General features: G+C 36.5%; 1 protein-coding gene across 2 annotated transcripts in view; it reads right to left on the reverse strand.

The window, feature by feature from the left end:
• Positions 1-2,443: 2,443 nt before the first annotated feature.
• Positions 2,444-20,526, reverse strand: part of PTPRQ (protein tyrosine phosphatase receptor type Q) — a 178,085-nt gene continuing 160,002 nt past the window's right edge. For both annotated transcript variants that reach the window (XM_040989949.1, XM_040989957.1), the window contains 6 exons: positions 17,683-17,817; positions 17,394-17,519; positions 16,400-16,548; positions 12,248-12,383; positions 2,717-2,840; positions 2,444-2,481 (listed from right to left, as the gene is read on the reverse strand). In XM_040989949.1, coding sequence (XP_040845883.1) covers positions 2,444-2,481; positions 2,717-2,840; positions 12,248-12,383; positions 16,400-16,548; positions 17,394-17,519; positions 17,683-17,817 — 708 coding nt within the window. The remainder of the gene's footprint in view (positions 2,482-2,716; positions 2,841-12,247; positions 12,384-16,399; positions 16,549-17,393; positions 17,520-17,682; positions 17,818-20,526) is intronic.

Consider the following 20,526-nt stretch of genomic DNA (forward strand, 5'->3'; position numbering starts at 1 on the left):
TTTCATCTATAAACTGAAAGAACAAATTTATGCATTGTAAAGTGGAATGAAATTAGTGATACAGCTTTCTTCTCTAGCAAACCAGTCTGAGAGCTCCAATTTCATTTGGTTCATATGAAACGCATGTGGCTCATTTACTGCACATGTGCTTCAATGTATTTTGACAAATTTAATAAAAAAAAGTTACAGATGTTCCTGATTGCCGCATTTGCACTCAGTAGCTGCTACAGAACTTGGTTGTGAATTTGCCATTTCACAATATAATTAACAGGAAATTGAGCTTCTTTCTTGTATGTGATTTTGACTTCAGTTTCAGTTATAGCTTCTTATAGGTACAGCTAGTGAGAGCTGTGTCACAGTCTCCATGATCATGAACTCAGATCTTTTAAAAACATGCTTGAAATGCTTTGAGGTAGATTCTTTCCCTGATGTCTTCCAGTGATTCATGCATTATTCAGTGTGAGCTGGAGACCAAGCACCAGTCACCACTGAGCACTGGCCACAGATGACCGTTAAGATTACTCTGACTGGAGCAGAACATCTTTTAAGATGAGCCCCAGATGATTTGTGTGAGCGTTACTGGTTTAGAGAATATTAAAATTACACATGGAGGCAGACTTTGTAAGTGTATGTCAGGTTCGAAACACTATATTCTACATAGCCAACTTATACAGATATTATAAGAAATAAACTGTGTCTTAAACCATTTCTTTAGAACCACCTAATACTATTTCTGTTACCCATCTTTCATGAACATAAAATCCATAATGGGTAGTCATATATTTTTAATAATTGACACAAAGGAAACTAAATAACTTGCAACTCCAGCTAGAAGCTTTCAGTATTCTTATCAAATTTTATTGTTTTCTTTTAATTTCCACAGAGTACACATGTTGGTCGGGACAGTAGTGAGTTGAATTTTTCTATACATTCTTGTAATAAAAAGCAGGAAGCAAATTTTACATTTTTCAATGACTGCTTGTAAGACTAAAGAATTTAGTTTCTGGGATATTAAATTCCATATTAAAATTATTTTCAATCAGTGCCTTGGGACATTATCTATATTATAGGGCAAAAAATATAGTATGTGGTTACATTATATTTGTAAGGCTTGAAAAATTTCCTGTAGACTGTAAATTATATGTCAATTATATCTTAATATGTAATATAAAATCTAATTCATATTTAAGTAAGGACTTCTAGGATCATACTATAAAATAACTCATTAAAATTCAATATTATTGGCCATCACATTTTCTATATGTATTTTCCAGCAGAAATGCACACAGGATGTACCACAGAAGAAATGAAATATTTACATTATTAATTTTATCCTTAACTGAAACATGGTAAAATATTTTCATATAATTCAAACTTAGTATATTGTTGCTTTCTAAGTGGAGGCTTTATATATTTTTAAGAAAAGAAAAATCTCTAACTTCTATAATCTAGTCATTGTCTTTGCTTATAGTTCCACCAAATACATTTCTTAATAATCACTCTTGAAAGATTAAAGATAATTTAATGTAATGCATTCAGAAGTCCGTTGGCACCACAGCAGGACAATCATTAGTTTATAACACACTATATATATATATATGGTGATATATATTTCTGCTTAAGAAATCCTGCAAAAATGCTAGTTTTTGGAATATAAATCTAATAGGTAAAACTCTGACATTTAAATATGTATTTGAATACAAAATAAAGGAGTACATTTTTTACCTGGAAAGATACAAATGTAGGCAGGCTAGAAAGGTACTCTGTAACTTCAAATGTGCAATTTGCACTTTTAATTCCTCTTTTCATTTTTTTTTTTTCAAACTGAGACCACAAAGCAACATCAATAGTCCTAAGTGTCCCTGAAGAGCTACTGTGTGTTGTGGAAAGGCTAAGTAATCCTTGCGGTGTCAGGGGGTTACTGTTCAGCTGTTCAGGATCAGGAGATGATATCTCAGCACTCATAAAACAGAAGAATCAAAACACAGGGGCATACATGGAAGTACAGATCATCATGTCAGTCCTGGAAATTATCCACAAGAAATGTCAACACCCTGGAGGCCAAAATACTACTACTGAATCAACATTTACAGCTTGTGTTCAAAATGATGTCTGATGTGTAGGGCAAAATCACACTGAACTATTAATGCTAATATGATCGTAATTTTATACTTGGCTTGTTCTAAAAACATAGAGGACTTGAAACATCTCTGGGGCGTCTTTTCTTACACATTGCGAATGCCTGATATTTCATCTGGACAATCAACTCTCCTGAAGTAGTTGTTTCCTGGAACTCTTCCCGACGTGTTCCATCCATGTAGGAAGGCACAGTAAGGGAAGTACTTTTTTTAAGGTTGCACATTTCAGTCCTTTAGAGTGAAGGGGTAATTTTGGCCCCTGGGATTTGAAAATATCTTCCAGTTGTATTCTTTACTCTGAACATTTACATAGTGGTTTCTTCCCATTCAAGCTCAACATCACCTGAAACAAAGTAATATGTCATGAGGAAGCATTGCAGTCAGAAGTCTCATGGCAAAACAAAAACAAAAACAATGCAGATGGAAATGTTATTACCAAAACTTGAATTAGAGAGACATGACAAAAATATACATGAAGTAGCTCAATTTCTAACTCATCTTAAACAGAGTTATCATGACACTACTGCTTCAGCCCTAGGAACCAACCAGTCAATTGGGTCCACATTGTCTCCACCTACCTTCCATGGCATCCAGAGAGTCCATCTTCTGTAGTGCTGAATAGTTAACAAAACAGATGGGCTGACTACTCCCTTTATTAGATAAGAGATCCAGAATGCACTGGTGTAAAAAGATGTACTGTGCCTGGATGAAAAGGGAACCGCAGTTAAAAAATGGAAAGGGTAGACATTTTTTCTTGTAAGAGGAGCTAAACTTGTAAACAACACAGCAGTGAATTCAAGAAATACTAAAAACATCAATTCAGAGATATAAAATTCATTAGGGTATATAAATGATTTTGAATCATTTCAAAGATAAGGTGTTTTTTTTTGAGCCTCAAGCTTTGTTTTTTGAAAAAGCTTTTCATTAAATATCAATATTTAATTCCGTGCTTTGATTATAATATTTGGTATATTATTAAAATTTGTTTATGATCTTCCTTTTCCTGTTGGGTGTAATTAGTCTTGTAAATTTCTTACTATGATGTTAGAATGCAGATGTTTCTATAAAATTTCATAAATATTTCTATTACTGTCAGCACATTTAAAATATGTTTAACAATTTTGATCACCTGGACATTCAACTGAAAAACTAAGAATATGGTTCAAATTTGTGGTGCTGAAATATTCTGATATTAAAATGTTGGAGAAGGACTCCTAAGTGTTTCCTCAAAATGTCTGGCTTATATTTAGTACCACCTGGATTCTTTAATATGATTCAATAATCTGTTACCATTTGAAGAGTTTGAACTTTCCCTTAAGTAATCAATGCCAAAAATATGTATTCAATATATTGCTCAGTATTGGTATTTACTTTTACATTTTTGATTGCTTAAATGTTAGCAATGTCACTTAAAATGCAGATATTTTACACATATAGATATATAGGATGATGCTTAAAAATGGAGATATTAATATAATGGAATTGAAGATTGATTCATAACAGATTATAATGTGGAAAAAATATCATATGCCTGAAGCCAAACTCAGGAATGTATCACTTTTTTTGCTTATGTGTGGAAGTTAATATAGGTAGAGATGGTGTTAAAATGTTTCAAGTGCATTGATATTATCCTCACTTTAAGACATTTCATACTATTGGGAGAAAAGCAAAAGATGACAGATTTGGGGGAAAACCACAATAATTGAGATAATATGGACTGACAAATATAACTTAAGTGGCAGTGAAATTGTAGATGAGTGGATTATTACAGCTAAACATTTATATAACTTCTTCAGAGATTATTTATAGAGAAATGCAGAACAAAGAACAAATGTAACATTAACATTTCAGGTGGACAACTAGGTGAATTATTGATTGGGATATGGTGTCATTTACAGATATAGGGAAACTGATTGCTAAAAATTATAGGACATAGCAAACACTAGTTTGGTAATAGAAGAGTATGTGTCTGGCTTATTTTACCCCACATGATGCCCTCCAGTTGACTAGTTTTGCAGCAAATGTTAGAATTTTGATTTCTTATAGTCAGATATATTGTATATGCCACCGTTTTTAATTCATTCATCTGATGATGAAATCTCAGTTGATTTCAAATTTTGGCTATTGTGAACAGTGCTACCATAAACATGGTGCACAGGTAGCTCTTATGTTCGAGTCTTCTGGGTAATGGGATTGTTGGATCATACAGTCTATCAATGACACCCATTTCTTGGAGTGCTCTCCCTGTGTTTTCTCCCAGCCACCTCATAGACTCAGGTCTTAAATTTAGGTCTTTGATTCATCTCACGTTGATTTTTGTATGTGGCAAGAGGTATGAATCTAATTTTATCCTTCATATGCCCACCCAGTTTGGTTGGCACCATTGTTGAAAAGATGATCTGTACTCCATTGTAAGGGCTGAGCACTTATGTAAAAAATCAGTTGGCTGCATGTAAGTGGACTGATTTCAAGGCTCTCTTTTCTGTTGCATTGATCTACATGCCAGTTTCTACATCACTGCCGTGCTCTTTTAAATACTACAGAGTTATAGTAAGCTTTGAAATCAGGTATTTTGGTGCCTCCAGCTTGATTTTCTTGCTCAGAATCACTATGGCTATTCTGGGCTTCTGTGAGTCCAGATGAATTTTAAGAATGCTTTTTCTAATTCTGTGAAGAATCTCATTGGTATTTTGGTAGGCATAGCATTGGGTCTACTGATTGCTTTAAGAAGTATAGCTACTTTAATGATATTGACAGTTCCAATCCATACGCAAAGAATCTTTGCATTTTTTGTGTCCTAAATACTATTTTTCTCATTCATGTTTGGTAATTTTCATTACAGAGAGATTTTACTGCTTTGGTTAAATTTATTCCTAAACATTTGCATTTTTGTGGCCAATGTGAATGGGATTTCTTGATTTCTCTATGAGTTCATCATTAGCACACATAAAAGCTACTTTTTTTGGTATTTTTACTAAATAGGTTTATTGTAATAGCTTTATCATGAAGTGTTTGTTTTTCCATATACAACATCACACCATCTGCCTACAGAGATAATTTGACTTCCTAAATTCCAGGTTTGATCCCGTTTATTTTGTTACCCATCCTAAATGCCCTTGCTAAGACTCCCAGGACTATATTGAATGAGTGGTGAAAGTGGACACACTCATCTTGTTCCAGATCTGAAGGGGAACTGTTTTCAGTTTTTCCCTAATCTGTATGATCTGTTGGTTAATTATATATCCTTTAAAAATGTTTAAAGATCTATTTTTATATGAAAGGCAGCTTTACAGAGAGAGAAGGAGAAACAGAGATCTTTCACTCCCCAAAGAGGCTGCCATGGCTGGAACTGGGTCAGGTCAAAGCAAGGAACCTAAAGTTTCTTCTGGGTCTCCCACATGAAGGCAGGTGCCCAAGGACTTGAGCCATCTTCTGCTGCCTTCCTAGACACAGCAAAAGGGACTTAGAGTAAAGCCAGAACTCAAACTGTCACTTATCCAGGAAGCTGATGCAATAAATGAAGGCTCAACCTACTATGCCATGGTGCTGGCCCCATGCTTATTGTTTAAATGTCTTTTATGCTGTGCATCAGTGCTTTCAGAGTGAAGGAAAGGAATTTGGTAAAATTATTAAAATCTCAATGGCAATGCCCACAATCCATAACAGAGGGCCTGTATTCATATGCCAGCCCTACACCCAGTTCTAGTTTCCTGGTTGCATACTGTGGAAAGTAGCAGGTGATGAATCAAATAGTTGAGTTCCTGCCAACCGCATGGGAGAACTGGACTGTTTCTGGTCCTTAGCTTCAGCCATTAGGAGTGTATGTGGAGTGAACCAGAGGATGTATGGAACACTGTGTCTAAGAGAGTAAACCAAACAGCATTCCTTAAAACTAACTTCCTCTGCATGTACAAAGCCACTGAATATAATTGAATAATTGTGGGTGAAATGAACATAAGCAAGTATGTGTTTGTATATAGTACTTTACTCTCCAAATGGCACTAGTTGATTAAACAATATAATTTCTGCTAAATCATTTAAATGGATGCGTTTTGGTATTCAAATAGATATTTCTGAATTTGGAGTCATATCTGCTATTTGAAGCTTCTGACTGTACTGATCTCGTTGTCTCCACTGGAAAGAATGATGAGTGTAAAGTCTGCCAGCAAAGCAGGCTGAGCAACATGAGACAGTCCCACAGGTGCTGAGCGAGCTCTGCCGCTGTGTCTCATTGCCAAGGAGACAGTGAGTGCCATGAAAACTGTCCATCCCTCGTTCGTATCTCAGAGAGCCACTAAACATTTCTGACGCTCAGTTTCCTTAGCTAGAGGATCATAAAACCTATATTATGAGACGTAAGGGGCTTATGTAAAATGCCTGGCAAAAATAATGCACACAAAGTGTATTTTTTTCCCCATGTGAATTTTTTTTTTTTGGTATTAAATTTCTGGGAGAATCTAGAGAAAGAAAGGGATTAATTCATATTTGCCTTTACTCAAGCCATCAGCAGCACCTCAGCACATAATTAACTATAGAGTACTCTATGAAAGTTCTTTTGAATTTCCTGGGGCTGCAGTTAATTATTTTTCGTTTTGTTTATTATCTGACATTTGATAATAATGTTATTGGAAAACAATGTGATATTTTCATATGTGTCTGCACTGTAGAATGCTCAAGTCAGGGCTGCAGGCATATGCATCACTTCCAGCAATCCTCGTTTATTTGTGGGGAGGATATTTAAAACCTTCTTGTTATTTATGTTCTGTGAGCCATAGGCTCTGTGCTCCACAGTAGAAGAGCAGATTCTGTTTCTACTATGTAATTTACCTTGTGTCATTTTCCATTCTCCTCTTTGTCCTTGCTTCAGCCTCCTCTGGTGATGGTTTTTATGCTTTTATTTTTTTAATTGGAAAGGCAGATTTATAGCAAGGAGAGAAAAATCTTCCATCTGATGTGACTGCAATGGCTGGTGGCTAGAGCTGAGCCAATCTGAAGCCAGGACCCTCTTCCAGGTATCCCATGTGGGTGCAGGAGCCCAAATACCAGGACCATCCTCTGATGCTTTCCCAGGCCATAAGCTGGGAGCTGGATAGAGGTGCAGCAGCTGGGACATGAACTGGTGCCCTTACGGGATACTGGCCCTTGCAGGGGAAGGTTTAACTGATTGAGCCATCACACTGGCCCCTATACTTTGTATTTCTATGTGACTAAACATTTTTTTTTTAAATTCCTTATATGAATGAGATTATATGTTTGTCTTTCAGGACTCTGATTTCACTTAACATAATGTCCTCTAGTTTTGCTATGTTGTCAGAAATGACAAAATTCTGTTGTGCCTGAAGACTGCCGCATGGCATGTGGGTGCCATTAGTTCCGTTTATCTGTTGAGGGCTACTTTAGCTGAGCTGATTCTGTTGGCTGCTGTCAGTAGTGCTTCATTTTAAACTGGAGTGCTGATACCCTTTAATATTCCTATTTTCCTTTACATTGTGTGTGGGTGTTATCTCTCTCTCTCTCTCTATATATATCTACACTCTATATACATATGTGTGTACACACACACACATATATATGTATGTATATCCACAGGTAGTTGTCTTTAATATTTTGAGGCGATTCTATACTGTTATCCATAGTGGCTGTACTGATTTGCATTCCCACCTAGAGTATACCACTATTGCCCACCTCCACATTTTCAGCAACACTTACTATTTCTGATCTTCTTGGAATTAGCCCTTCTGACTAATTTCTGACAAGTTGTGACTAATTGTTGCACTCTGGCTTTGGATTCACATTTCCCTGATGACTGGTAATGTTGAGTATTTTTTCATATAACTATTTGACACCTGGATTTCTCTTATTGAGAAATGTATGTTCAGATCTCAGTTTTAAATTGAATTATTTGCTGTTACTTTTGAATTGCTTGAGCTCCTTTACCAAATACATAGCTGGTAAATGCTATCTACCAATGTGAATAATTTCTCTCTTTTTTCTTCCTGCTGGCTGTCATTGTGAAGATTTTAAGTTTGGCGTAATACAATACATCTATTTTTACTTTTGTTTCCTGTATTTTTGAAGTCTTAGCCCCATCCCTTCCCCCAAAGTTTGCATATACTTGTGTGTAAGCATTTCCCTTATCTCTCTTTTTTTTCTAGATTTTTCTTTTTTTTATTACAAAGTCAGATATACAGAGAGGAGGGACAGAGAGGAACATCTTCTGTCCGATGATTCACTCCCCCAGTGAGCACACCTGCCAGTCCGAAGCTGGGAACCAGGAACCTCTTCTGGGTCTCCCACACGGGTGCAGGGTCCCAAGGCTTTGGGCCGTCCTTGACTGCTTTCCCAGGCCACAAGCAGGGAGCTGGATGGGAAGTGGAGCTGCTGGGATTAGAACTGGCGCCCATATGGGATCCCAGCACATTCAGGGCAAGGACTTTAGCCGCTAGGCCACACCACCGTGACCTTCCCTTCTCTTTTATTCTATTAATAGTTTAAGCTATTTACCTGTACGTCTTTGTTCCATTTTAACCTTATTATGATATATGCTCATCTGGCTTCCTTCTTTAATATGTAGATATCCAATGCTGGCCACATGATGTATTAAAGAAACTATCCTATTCCGCATGTTTATTACTGGAAACTTGGTGAGAATCGGTTGCTTGGCTGTGAGTGAGTTTTTCCAGGTCACCGTGTCATTAGTCATTAGTCTAAGTGTCTGCGTGCCAAGACCATGCTGTTTCTGTTACACAGCTTTGTAGTCCGGGGATGGAATATCTGTAGTTGTGAGGTTTTGCTCAAGATTGTATTAGACATTTTTGAGTCTTTTCTGTTTCCATGCAAATGTTAACATTATTTCTATTTTTAAGTCATTGGTGTTTTGATAAGGATTACACTTTGGGTAGATGCATATTTTAATAATTTTTCAATTCATGAACACAAGACGTCTTTCCATTTATTAGTGCACACTTCAATTTCTTCCTGTTAGGCTTACCAATTTCTATTTACAGATATTATACTTTCTTGGCTAAATTTATTATCTGATTTTTATCTTATTTTTGTAACCATTGTAAATAAGGTTACTTTCCTTGATTTTTTCAGAGTTATTCCATTTACAAACAACAGCATCTTGACAGTCATCTTTCCAAACTAGATGCTCTTTATTTTCTCTTGTCTCTGGCTAGGAATTCCATTTTTTTTTTTTGACTAAAAATGGTGAAAGTAGACATTCTTGTATCGTACCACATCTAAAGATTTCAGCTTTCTCTCATTCACTGTGATGCTGGCTGAAGATTTGTGACATATGGCCTTTATTTTGTTAAGGTACCTTCCCTCTACACCTGATTGGTTGGAAGAGTTTTTTAGATAATTTTTCTGCTTCTATTGAAATCCTATACTTAATTGTGCATTTAATTGTGTTATGTATCAAATTTATTTTTCTATATGTATAATATTTCTATATTGCATCATCCTTGTAGCCTTGGGACATGAACACTTGAACATGGCAGGGGATCTTTTCATTTTAACAAAGAGTTTATTTATTGGAAAGGTGAAATTATGGAGAGGGAGAGGCAGGCAGACAGATAGGGTGACCTATCCTCAAGCTTCCTCGTCAAATGGCCACCACGGGGGCACAAAACCAGAAGCCAGGAACTCTGTTTGAGTCTCATATAGGCATCAGGGTCCAAGTACTTGGGCCACTGCCAACTTCTCAGGCACATCACCATGGAGTTGCATTGGAAATAGAGCAGCCGGGCTCAAACTACTGCTCCACGATGGGATGCTGGCATGCAAACAGTGGATGAATGTGTGTGGTGCCACAAAGCTGGCCCTCAACAAGCGATCCGCTCTTTAGGTTTTAAAGCAACCAACTCATTTTTAAAAGTTTATTTGTGTAAAAGTGCACTTACTTACTATTTGAAATGCAGAGCATGAGAGAAAGGAGAGAAAGTGGTTCTTCCTTTCAGTTCCATTCTTAGGTTTCCTTGCTAGTATTGCCAGACAGGAGTGGAATAAGTCAAAATCCGCAATCTGAAATTCCATCAAGGTCTCGAATATGGGTGGCAGGAGCCCAAGTACTTGGACCATCATGTACTGCCTTCTCAGGAAGTAGTTTCATGTACTCTTCCCTCTTCCACAACCCCCTCCCCAGCATTTTTTTTTAAGTGAAAGATAACAACATAGCTCTCTCTTGGGTCTTGGGTATATGCCTCGCCTCTGTTGCCAATGCATTAGAAGGGATTCATCACTGAGGCCCCAGCCATCCCATTTCTGCTAACATGTGAGCAGTCTTCACATTGGAACCACTCTCATTGCAGGTTTTGAAGCTTGCAGCCAATATCTAGTCATTTTCATGTTATTCATCATAGGAAAAAGACGGTGAAGTGTACGTCATCTGGGAACTAAGGTGGAAGAGAGTGTTGGGATACTTTTTGGGAAGGAGAAAATCCAGCAAAATTGTGCCCACAGCCTTCAGTCTGGACAGAGTGTTAGGTATGTTATATACTTTGCTATTTAATGCCATCAACAACAAAACTTGTGAAAAGTTGGCTATCTTATGAAATAGTTCAGACAACTTAATTTAAAAAGTTCCAAAGCCAAAAAAACATTAGGAGAATTGTATTCTGAACTCAGTTATCTGGTTTCAAAAATTTTGCTCCTTCATTCTCCTACTCAGGATGTAATGTTTGCTGTGAGTAAAATAACTGGGTAAAATTATTAATAACATTATTGAATACAATCTGCAAAATTCAGTTCCATGAGGCTATAACATTTGGGCATTTTTTAGGAGGGCAAACTTTTATTATTTGAAGCTTAACTTTAGACTTTCTCATCCCCTGTCCTAGCCAAGGGGAGCAACTATTAATTTTTCAAGAATGTTAATTCTTATTGTATGTGAGTACTCCCCATGACATGGGAATCATGTTGGATTTATACTCAGCTTTATATTTAATTAAAACTTGGAAGGACATTGAATTTCAATGGGTAATTGATAATGGAGTATTCACAAGACTCTTGGACAGTTTGCAGATCTACTGAAAAATAGAAATATGAATTCTTTCCTCAAAAATCCAAAGACATTCCACACAGGGACAACAAATCAGACTGAGTTGATAGGACTTTTGAACCCAGAACCCTGTGAAATTCCATAGACTGTGTAACTGTGAAGTTGGTCCTGGTCACGTGTGCTGTCCTGTAGGAAGAACTCCTCAGGCATATAAGGGAATCCAAATAGAAAATTGCCTCCCCAGTAACTGATCATCACCAATTTAGGCTTATTGAAAAAATTCATTTCAAAAGACTGCACACTGAAGACCATTTATCCCCTAAGGTCAAACGAAAGGACAAGATATTGGCAGATCCACCATCCTTAACAGTCTGACAATCTTCCTGTAGGCTTACTATGAGGTAAAAATAACAAGATCTGTTAATTACTTTAAGAGTTATAATTTAAGACATGTATTTAAAACTGATATTAAAGTGGAAACATTTTGTCTGAAGTGTAGGTTTTCATTTTGGAAAACACAAAGATGAAAAATAACCCGTCATAATTAGCAAAATTTTGAAAATTGTGCTTGTTAACTTCCTGGAACATCTAATTCCCTACTTGTAAAGCAGAAATAATAACTATTATGTTGATCAGTTTGATTGACTTGGATTCACAAATAATTGATTAAATCAGGGTTAGCATGTAAAAGACCTAGTATAGCATCAGGAGCCGTTACACACTATATGATTATTAGTGTTTTAACCAAGAAATCGCTCTATATAAATATTGTCTCTAAACTGACACAACAAAAAAATGTGTTATGTATCAGTAATCATTAATAAAAACATTCAATAGAGATCAATGTGGACAAGTACAATTCATAAAACCACAATTCAGGCAACATTTTAAACTCTTAGTTCAACTTAAGAAGTTGAATTCATTTCTAAGCTCAAAAAATTGCTAATTAATAAAGACCTGCACAAAAGGTAAGACTGAGGGAACAGAATGTGCCTGCTGTGTGAATGCACTTTCCAGCCTGCAGCCAGTCTGGTGGCTTCCACTGAGATCGTCCAACTACAACTCTAGAGTTGGCATTGAGTCAGTGTAGGCTTGCACATCTTACCAGGTTCTGCACCATGCACATTCTCTCACTTCTCAGTTCAGCTACTAGTCCATATATATCCACAAAATCATGGTCATTTATATGTTGTGTTAAGTGGTCCAGAGCAATAAAAACTCCAGTTCTTCCAACTCCTGCACTGTAGGAAGAGTGAGGTTATGTGACAGTTATTCAGCAAAGCTTTGTTCATATCAATGATAGTAGCAGTAAGTGCAAAACAGTGCCTTGGAGATAGATTTTCCTTGGCGTTTTTATTTATAACTATCTTAGTTCATTATTTCTAATACTATGCTCAGGACAAGATGATTACTAATTATTTTCAGTTGTGTTCTTGGAGTAGACACATTGTAAAAAATTCATTGAAAATTGTTAACACCAGAAACTTCATATTGATTATATTTTTGGTCACCAAAGATGACAGTATATATCGAAAACTATCCCACATTTGCTCTGCATATATTGAAAAGTCATCTCTCATGATGCTTTTCACAAATGCAATTTATATGATTTTATCTTTTAAGAAGTTAGTCTAATGTCTAAGGATACCATTGTACCACATAGAAATTTTTCATTAAGGAACCACACAAGATTGCTTCAGAAAACCCTATTAGATAAGATCCCTAACTTTTAAATGGTCAGTATATGTAGGTGATAATTTGCAATGAAGTATTTTGTAGGTAAGACCATCATATCTTAAATCTAACTGGCTCCAATTCAACAAATTATACTGCAATGTGAAAACAACTGTGGTAACACAAATACATGTGTGCCCCAAAGGAGTGATGTTTTTAAATCATCCATTGCATTTCAAATGCCCAGTATGGCTTGAGGCATCTGGGGTGTAGCAGCAAACAAGGCCAAGCCCCTGTGGTTTATGGAACTCCTATTTCTAGGGGACAGGAACACAAATAGACACCAGCCAAAGAATATGCTCAACCGAAACAAGTGTATTGAAGAAGGCTAGGTCAGGATTAAGGATAGTGGAAGACAGAGATGAACAGGGTTGCCTGAGAAAGCTTCTCTCACAGGGTGAATGAACGCTTTAAAATTATCCTAATTATTTATAAGAATAGTTACTTATTTGGGAGACAGAGCCTGATTGGCTGGTTCTACTCTCCATGTCTTCCAACAGCTGCAGCTGGGCCAATCTAAGGCAGGATCTGCAAGCTGATTCTGGGTCTCTCTTACAGGTGTCAGGACTCAACTATTTGAGGTACCACTTGCTGCCTCCAGGGGTGTGTATTAGCAGGCAGCTGGAATCTGCAAAGGGACGACTTGGAATCCAGATGCTCCAGTATGGTATGCATGCACTCCAACTACTGTCAATCTTTATGGGCTCAAAGAGGAGATAGCTGGAGTCAGAAGCTGCAGAAAGGAATCAGTGCAGTGGGTTAAGATCAGTGTGGTCAAACAAACAACAAAAGGCAAAAAAGATGACAGTGGAGTGGGGAGGACAGAGATGGCCAGGGATCAACTTATCTGTCATGGTTGCCATGTGAAATGTACATGAGGAGGAGGACAGAACTTCATGTTGACCAAGTCAACTGGGGAACATTTGTTTTGGACCCATCAAGCGCTTAGAATATTTTCTACATCAGGTTGCACATTGAAATGGAAAATTAAAAGTAGAATTGTAACACTGAGGTGAGAAATTAAGGACAGAGATGGATATTTAATAGAATGTTTTACAGTGATATGTTTTCTTGTCCCTTTCACCTACTGAAATCACAAAGTGACAACTCTTATTGAGGCTTGTGAATGAGGGTGCTTTACTTTTACTGTGACTTTCACTGTTCAAGATACAGGGAAGGTGCAGATAGATTCGTTGGCTTGATTCATAGTCTATTAAAAGTAATTGCATGAGGAATGCATCTATAAGCAACAGGAAAATCCATATACTTCTACCAGTACAGGAATTTTTCTACATTACCAGCTGGATTTTGCCTCTGAAAAAGTTTTCTAATATTTAAAAAGTGCAGGCCATCATTGAATATAAAAACACTTTCAGGCCTGGCATGGTAGCCTAGTGGCAAAAGTCCTTGCCTTGCACATGCCAGGACCCCATCTGAGGGTCAGTTTGCATTCTGACTGTTCCACTTCCATCCAGCTCCCTGCTTTGGCCTGGGAAAGCAAGTGGAGGATGACGCAAAGCCTTAGGACACTGCACCTGCGTGGGAGACCCAGAAGAAGCTCCTGTCTGGCTTCAGATAGGCTCAGCTCCAACCGCTGTGGCCACTTGGAGAGTGAACCAGTGGATAGAAGATATTTCTGTTTGTATCTCCTTCTCTCTGAAAATCTGGCTTTCCATAAAAATAAATCTTATAAAAGAGAAGCAAAAAGCAAACTTTCATGTAACTTCTATGCTATTCAGTTGAAAATTTTGAGGGAAACTAAATTGTGAGAATTAGTAAAAGTGGAACTTTTTAAAAGATGTATTTATTTTATTGGAAATTCAGATACATAGAGAGGAGGAGAGTCAAACAGGAAGATCTTCCAAGTGGCTGCAACGGCCAGAGCTGAGCTGATCTGAAGCCAGGAGCCAGGAGCTTCTTCCAGGTCTCCCATGTGGGTGCAGGGTCCTAAGGCTTTGCACCGTCCTCAACTGCTTTCCCAGGTCAAAGCAGGGAGCTGAATGGGAAGAAGGGCTGCTGGGACACAACAGCACCCAAACAGGTTCCTGGTGCATGCAAGGTGAGGACTTTAGCCTCTAGGCTACTGTGCCATGCCCTAAAAGTAGAATTTTTATTGTTTGTTCCATGTGTAAACAAACATTGTTAAGATATTCCATCATACACCTTGATGTCTTATTTTGATTAAATTAAAAGGTTCATATGTGATATATCATTGTTTCAGTTAGGTAATATTTTGCTGCAAATAAATTTAAAAATTAGGTGAATTTGCTTTTTGTTTAACCCCATTTATAATGTTTTCTTGGGTACTTAATCACATTAATTTTTAATGGTGTTCCTGTTAGAAAAAAATTGAAAGATGTTAAACTTAAAAAAGTAGTTTTTGTTGTGCATACAATTTTGCAGCATAAAATTTACCCTTTTAGTAATATTTACATGTCCAACTGGGTGACATAAAGGACAGTCATAATATTGTGCAAGCATCCCTACCATCTACAAAGACTTTCTCATCATTCCAAGTCACAACTGTGTCATTATTAATAATTCCTGTTTCCCTCTTTGTAGGAACTGTATTATTGTCTGTATCCAAGAACTGATCTGATCTAGGTGCTTCTTGAAAGTGGGATTGTATATATTATACTACTGTCCCTTTTCTTACCGCCATGCTTAAATTATGTAAGAGACACAAATTGAGATTTACTCGGATTTGTCATAGTGGAAGGCATAAATGACAGTAATATTTCTAGAAATATTCTCAAATTTAAAAAGGTCCAAAATTTTACTTGAAAGAGTACAAGTGAAAACGACTCAAAAAAAAAAAAAAAAACAAAGGCTCAATTTGTGTTCATCTTCTTTTTCACATGTTTAAAGATGTAGGTCAAAAGACTATTTGAGTACATGAAGTTTTATTAAAAATCTGGAACTCTATTTTGGGTTAGTTGCTTCAACCTTTTTTTAAAACAGCTTATTTTCCCTAATTCATTTTTTTTTTTGTCATTTACAAATCGAGGCATTTGCTTTCACAAAATATGCTTAATTTTTTACCAATAATCTGAAATAGAGATCAGCTGTTTAGTAAACATCATAAAAATTTACACAGAAAGCAATATATAAGGGATGGGCTACAGTTTTTAAATATTGTAAACCCCTATTATAGGCATAATCCAGGCAAAATTTAGGAAAATTCCTGCATTGCTAGAAGTATACAAATAAAAACACAAATATAAATATTTGTTTTTTTCTCTTTAAATGCACTCATTGAAAAATTACTGACACTAAAATTTTACACGATGACAAACAGATTTGTTTAACAACTGTAACTTGGATGAATCTATAGTAGCACTCTATAAGAAAATAAAAATAAAAATTTTATCGTGGTAATAGAAAGGCCATCTCCAGTTTCAAAACCATTCCTAGCATTTAATGAAAGGTTCTAAACGTATTTCTCTTAGAATTGTACCCATGAAATACTTGAAAGCTCCTCTCTTTATGTTAATAAAAATTACAAAAACATTTTTCTTCTTACCTGCAATGAACAATCATAGGTGTGGCATCGTGTGTTCTGCTTGCACGAACCAACTTCACAAAATGAATTAGAGGGGCGCTGTTTTCAGGGACCCCATGCTCAGGCCAGCTGGTAAAGTTACACTGCTGAACAGTCATGCAGTCTCCGTGCTGGACAAAGGCACAGATTAAAGGATAATACGTTTACTTAAGTACTACTTGAAGGTGGCAGACAATTGCTGTCTCAGGTTTTGAAGATCTTTTATCAACAGCGACTTACAAAGCATAACCCATTCTCTTACTGTTATTCCTTGCCAAGAATTTTAATTAATTAAAAATCAATTAATTAATTTTTAATTAATTAAAAGAATAAAGACTCTACCTTCGTATAGGACTGTTAACAATAAACTTGCAAACAAATGCTAATATAGGTTATTAAAATTCAAATGTGATATAAAATTTTACGGCAAAAGAATAGCACATTTTGTGAAGCAATTTTGTGCCTAAGCCAAATGAATACAGTCATCACTTCTTCAATGCATAAATAGCATCTGATAGGGCAGAGAGCAAAAAGATCCTTACATCGTTTTCTTGGTAGCTAGGCATTTATACAAGCCTACACAGTGTCTTTACTCCACACTCTCTGTTGGCTCCTAATTAACTGGTACGTCAGATTGTTAGGGTTCCAACAGAGGATATGTGATTTGGAAAACTGTCGCCCTTACATCAGATACTACAATTTCTTTATCAAATAAAACACATCTAGAAATCTAGCTGCTTTTCTTCCTTTTCTTTTTGTCAACCTAAGAATTTGGTGCTACCCTGTGATGTGAAGATAAATTGATTTGTGTAGATACTAAGATAACAATTCACAAGTTTCCTTTAGAAGATAATTGAAAAACAATGTTGAAAATATACTGTGCCTCGCAATGGATAGATCCAGAAATTAATTTGACGTTAATCATGGAGGTCCTGCCTATTTTAAGTCATGCCCCCCCCTTTTTTTTTGGTTTTACCCTTTCAATTTTCAGATCCCTGATGGTCCAATCTACTTGCACATCTTCCACAAGCTTTGTAATCACGATATCTCCAAAGACAGTGACTGGTTTGTTGTCCTCTGGCCAATACTGATGGCATCTGATCTGCATTCAGAGAAAACCCCAGTAAAGAGAGTCATTGTTACACTGTTATCACTAAGGTAACACTGCTTTATAGTTTTCCAATTTATTGATGACTCTGATAGTCACGTGTTTATTAACACAATTGTAAAATGACAGTTGATAAAAAGATCTTCAGACAACTTACCCGTCCTTTTTCAAAGCACTGTGTTAGCATTACTAATGTTTTTGCTCTGGTTTCCCATACCATTCTCCAAAAGTCTCCAACTGTTCCTGGTAACGGACCTTGAGTAGCAATAAATTCATTTGGACACAAGTATCCCTGAAAGGATATTAATGCATATTCACAAATATATAGTACCTTTTTTTCTTTGAATATTCAATCAATGTCTAAAAAAACTTGTTGTAAAAGAATATAACTTTAAAATATTAAACGTTTTAGGTGCTGAATAATCTTGCTCAAAACTTTTAACTCACAATCCTATGTACTACTTGGAGTTTGCTGGCTTATAGGAGACTGCAGCTGAGAGGAAAGGCAGAACTGAGAATGACTCAAAGGAAACTGGAGACAACTTCGGGGTGAGAACTACTGGTAAACCAGCAATTCATATTGAACATAATTAAGTTAAAATTTCTATTAGTCAAGTATAGCTTTCATGACAGAAAATAGGTATTTGTGTTTGGAATACTAAGAGAAGTGAAAATTAGATAAATTTGAAATTTAAGAAGTATTATGATCTTATTTAAAGTCAGGGGGAATGGATAAATTTCTTCTGGAGACAGCAAAGAATTGAGCGGTAGATCATTTCAATATCTCAGTTTTGAGGAGGTGCAAGAATAGATGACACCAAAGTTGAGAGAGTTTGAGCTGCTTATCTGTGAACTAAAATGGGGATTGAGTTTTGAGGCCAGTTTTTTTTTTTAATTTTTGTCTTAAATTTTCAATTTATAGCACAATTCTTTAGAGTCTGGGATTCCCACCCAAAGTCAGTGACATAAATTAGATGTAGGTGAAGATGGGGGATATGAATTTGGAGACTATGTGAGAGAAATAAAAATCAATGCTTTAGAAAATTAGGACAGAATTAATTTTGACACTATAATTCTTTTTATAGCTTAATGGCTATGAATTTGAAGTGACTTATGCTGGCATGAGCTTTTCTCCAATCACATCCAATGGCACAGAGAATCCACCGATAGGCAGTTTAAGCAACTGAGAATGAAAGAATTTGAGAGCTCAGGGTATATTCATTGGAGAAGACGAAACAAAAGGGGCATGGAATTTAAGCAAGAAAGAAAGTGAAGGGTTGACTGGTGTGTGGGGGGAAGGTGGAGAGGTGAAAGGATTAGTGCACTGTAAGAAATTTTGAAGTAGTATTATAGTTCATGGATCTGAGAAAACATTTTTTGAGGAGTTAGGGAAATACCTGCAAGATTACGGTGAGGTCACAGTGTTGGTAGTAAGTTTATGTTGTGAACATGAGAGGAATGATGAAGGCTCTGAAGAGCAAGTCACTGGAAGAGAAAACTTCCAGAAAGTGAAGAAAGTCACGGGCAGAGCAATATCCTTTATGGATTTAGCATGACCAAAGTTATGATAGAAATACTGTTGAGAGCAAAGACATGATCCTGGAATTAGATCTTAAAGGAAGGAGAGTATCATATGCATTATAGCTAAGTTATAAAAGATGTCTTTCAATTTACCAATGAGAACAAGGCTGATGATGCTTGGGAAGTGGAGAGATAATTAAATGGAGGAATCGATGAGGAGTGAGGGAGTTTCACCAGCCTTGACTGAACCAGGTCTGGGATGGACACAGATCTACTGGTGAGCACCAGGCGGGAGACGACATGCCCAGGGAGGAACCCTGAAAGAAAGGTGCTTCCTCCCCCAGCTCTCAGCCATGTAAATATCAGCAAAATAAAGTATATTATAAAAGAAAATGAGATGAGTAGACAAAAGCTAGGGAAAAAGTGTAATGTGTAATTTATAGTAAATATATGCATTTCTTATACTGTAACTCATATTTTGGAGTTATAACTTTTGTCTACTTATTGAGATATAAAAACAGTAAAAAAAAATCAAAAGGCAATTGACAAATGTGGTTGTCCTGATGTATGCAATGGCATCACAAGACATTTGATTAGTAAAGCAGTGATTAAATCTAAATCGCTAAATGCATATTACATCTCATTATGTAGATCAGTGTAAAACTTCAATATGTTGTAGAGTTTAGCTTATGATGAAAATTACTAAGTGGAAGATTTCACTAACAGAGTTGAATTACATTTTTCAGGGAATTAACCATTTGTTAAATGAATAACATTTTATCTCAATAATAAATCCATGTTGTTCTTTCAATAGAGAGATTTAAAGTTATAGCCTACAGATAATATGGGATTTAAGTAATGAGTTAATTTCTTAACTCTCCCTCACTTCCTGTGTTAAGTCTAAAATTATCTATTCTTATTCACTCCCTTAACAATAGAGTTATATATGATTGCAAGTTTGGATGAGTAGTTATCAATTAATTCCTGTATTTTTTTATCAACCGATTTCTGTAATTTTCCTGAATTAATTCTTGTATTCCCTGTTTCCCTTGACAGAGGCTTGGAGGAAACAGGACGCACATGTTGAGGAGCTCTAGCGGAGTCAGCTGCCATGTCTGATTATCTGATGCTCCAATTCATACCTGAAGGCAAGTTTGAGTCCCAGTTGCTCTACTTCTGATCAAGCTTCCTGCCAATGTCTGGGAATAACATTGAAAATGGCCTAAGTACCTGGGCTCATGCTACCCATGAGAAAGACTTGGATGGAGTTCCAGTCTCCTGGCTCAGTCCTGGCGCATGCCTTGCTACTGCAGTCATCTGTGGAGTGAAGCGGCAGGTGAAGCCTTCACTCGGCCCCTGTGCATGTATGTGGGCCTCCCTCCGTGTGTTGCTCTGCGTTTTGAATAAATAAAATATAAAGAAAGATGTTGGGAGAGGACAGAATTGCCTCGTGTATCGTCATATCAGAAGAGCCACAACA

Source organism: Ochotona curzoniae, unplaced genomic scaffold (genome assembly GCF_017591425.1).
Source record: "Ochotona curzoniae isolate NIBS_2020 unplaced genomic scaffold, NIBS_Ocur_1.0 contig_1014, whole genome shotgun sequence".
NCBI classification, from domain to species: Eukaryota; Metazoa; Chordata; class Mammalia; order Lagomorpha; family Ochotonidae; genus Ochotona; species Ochotona curzoniae.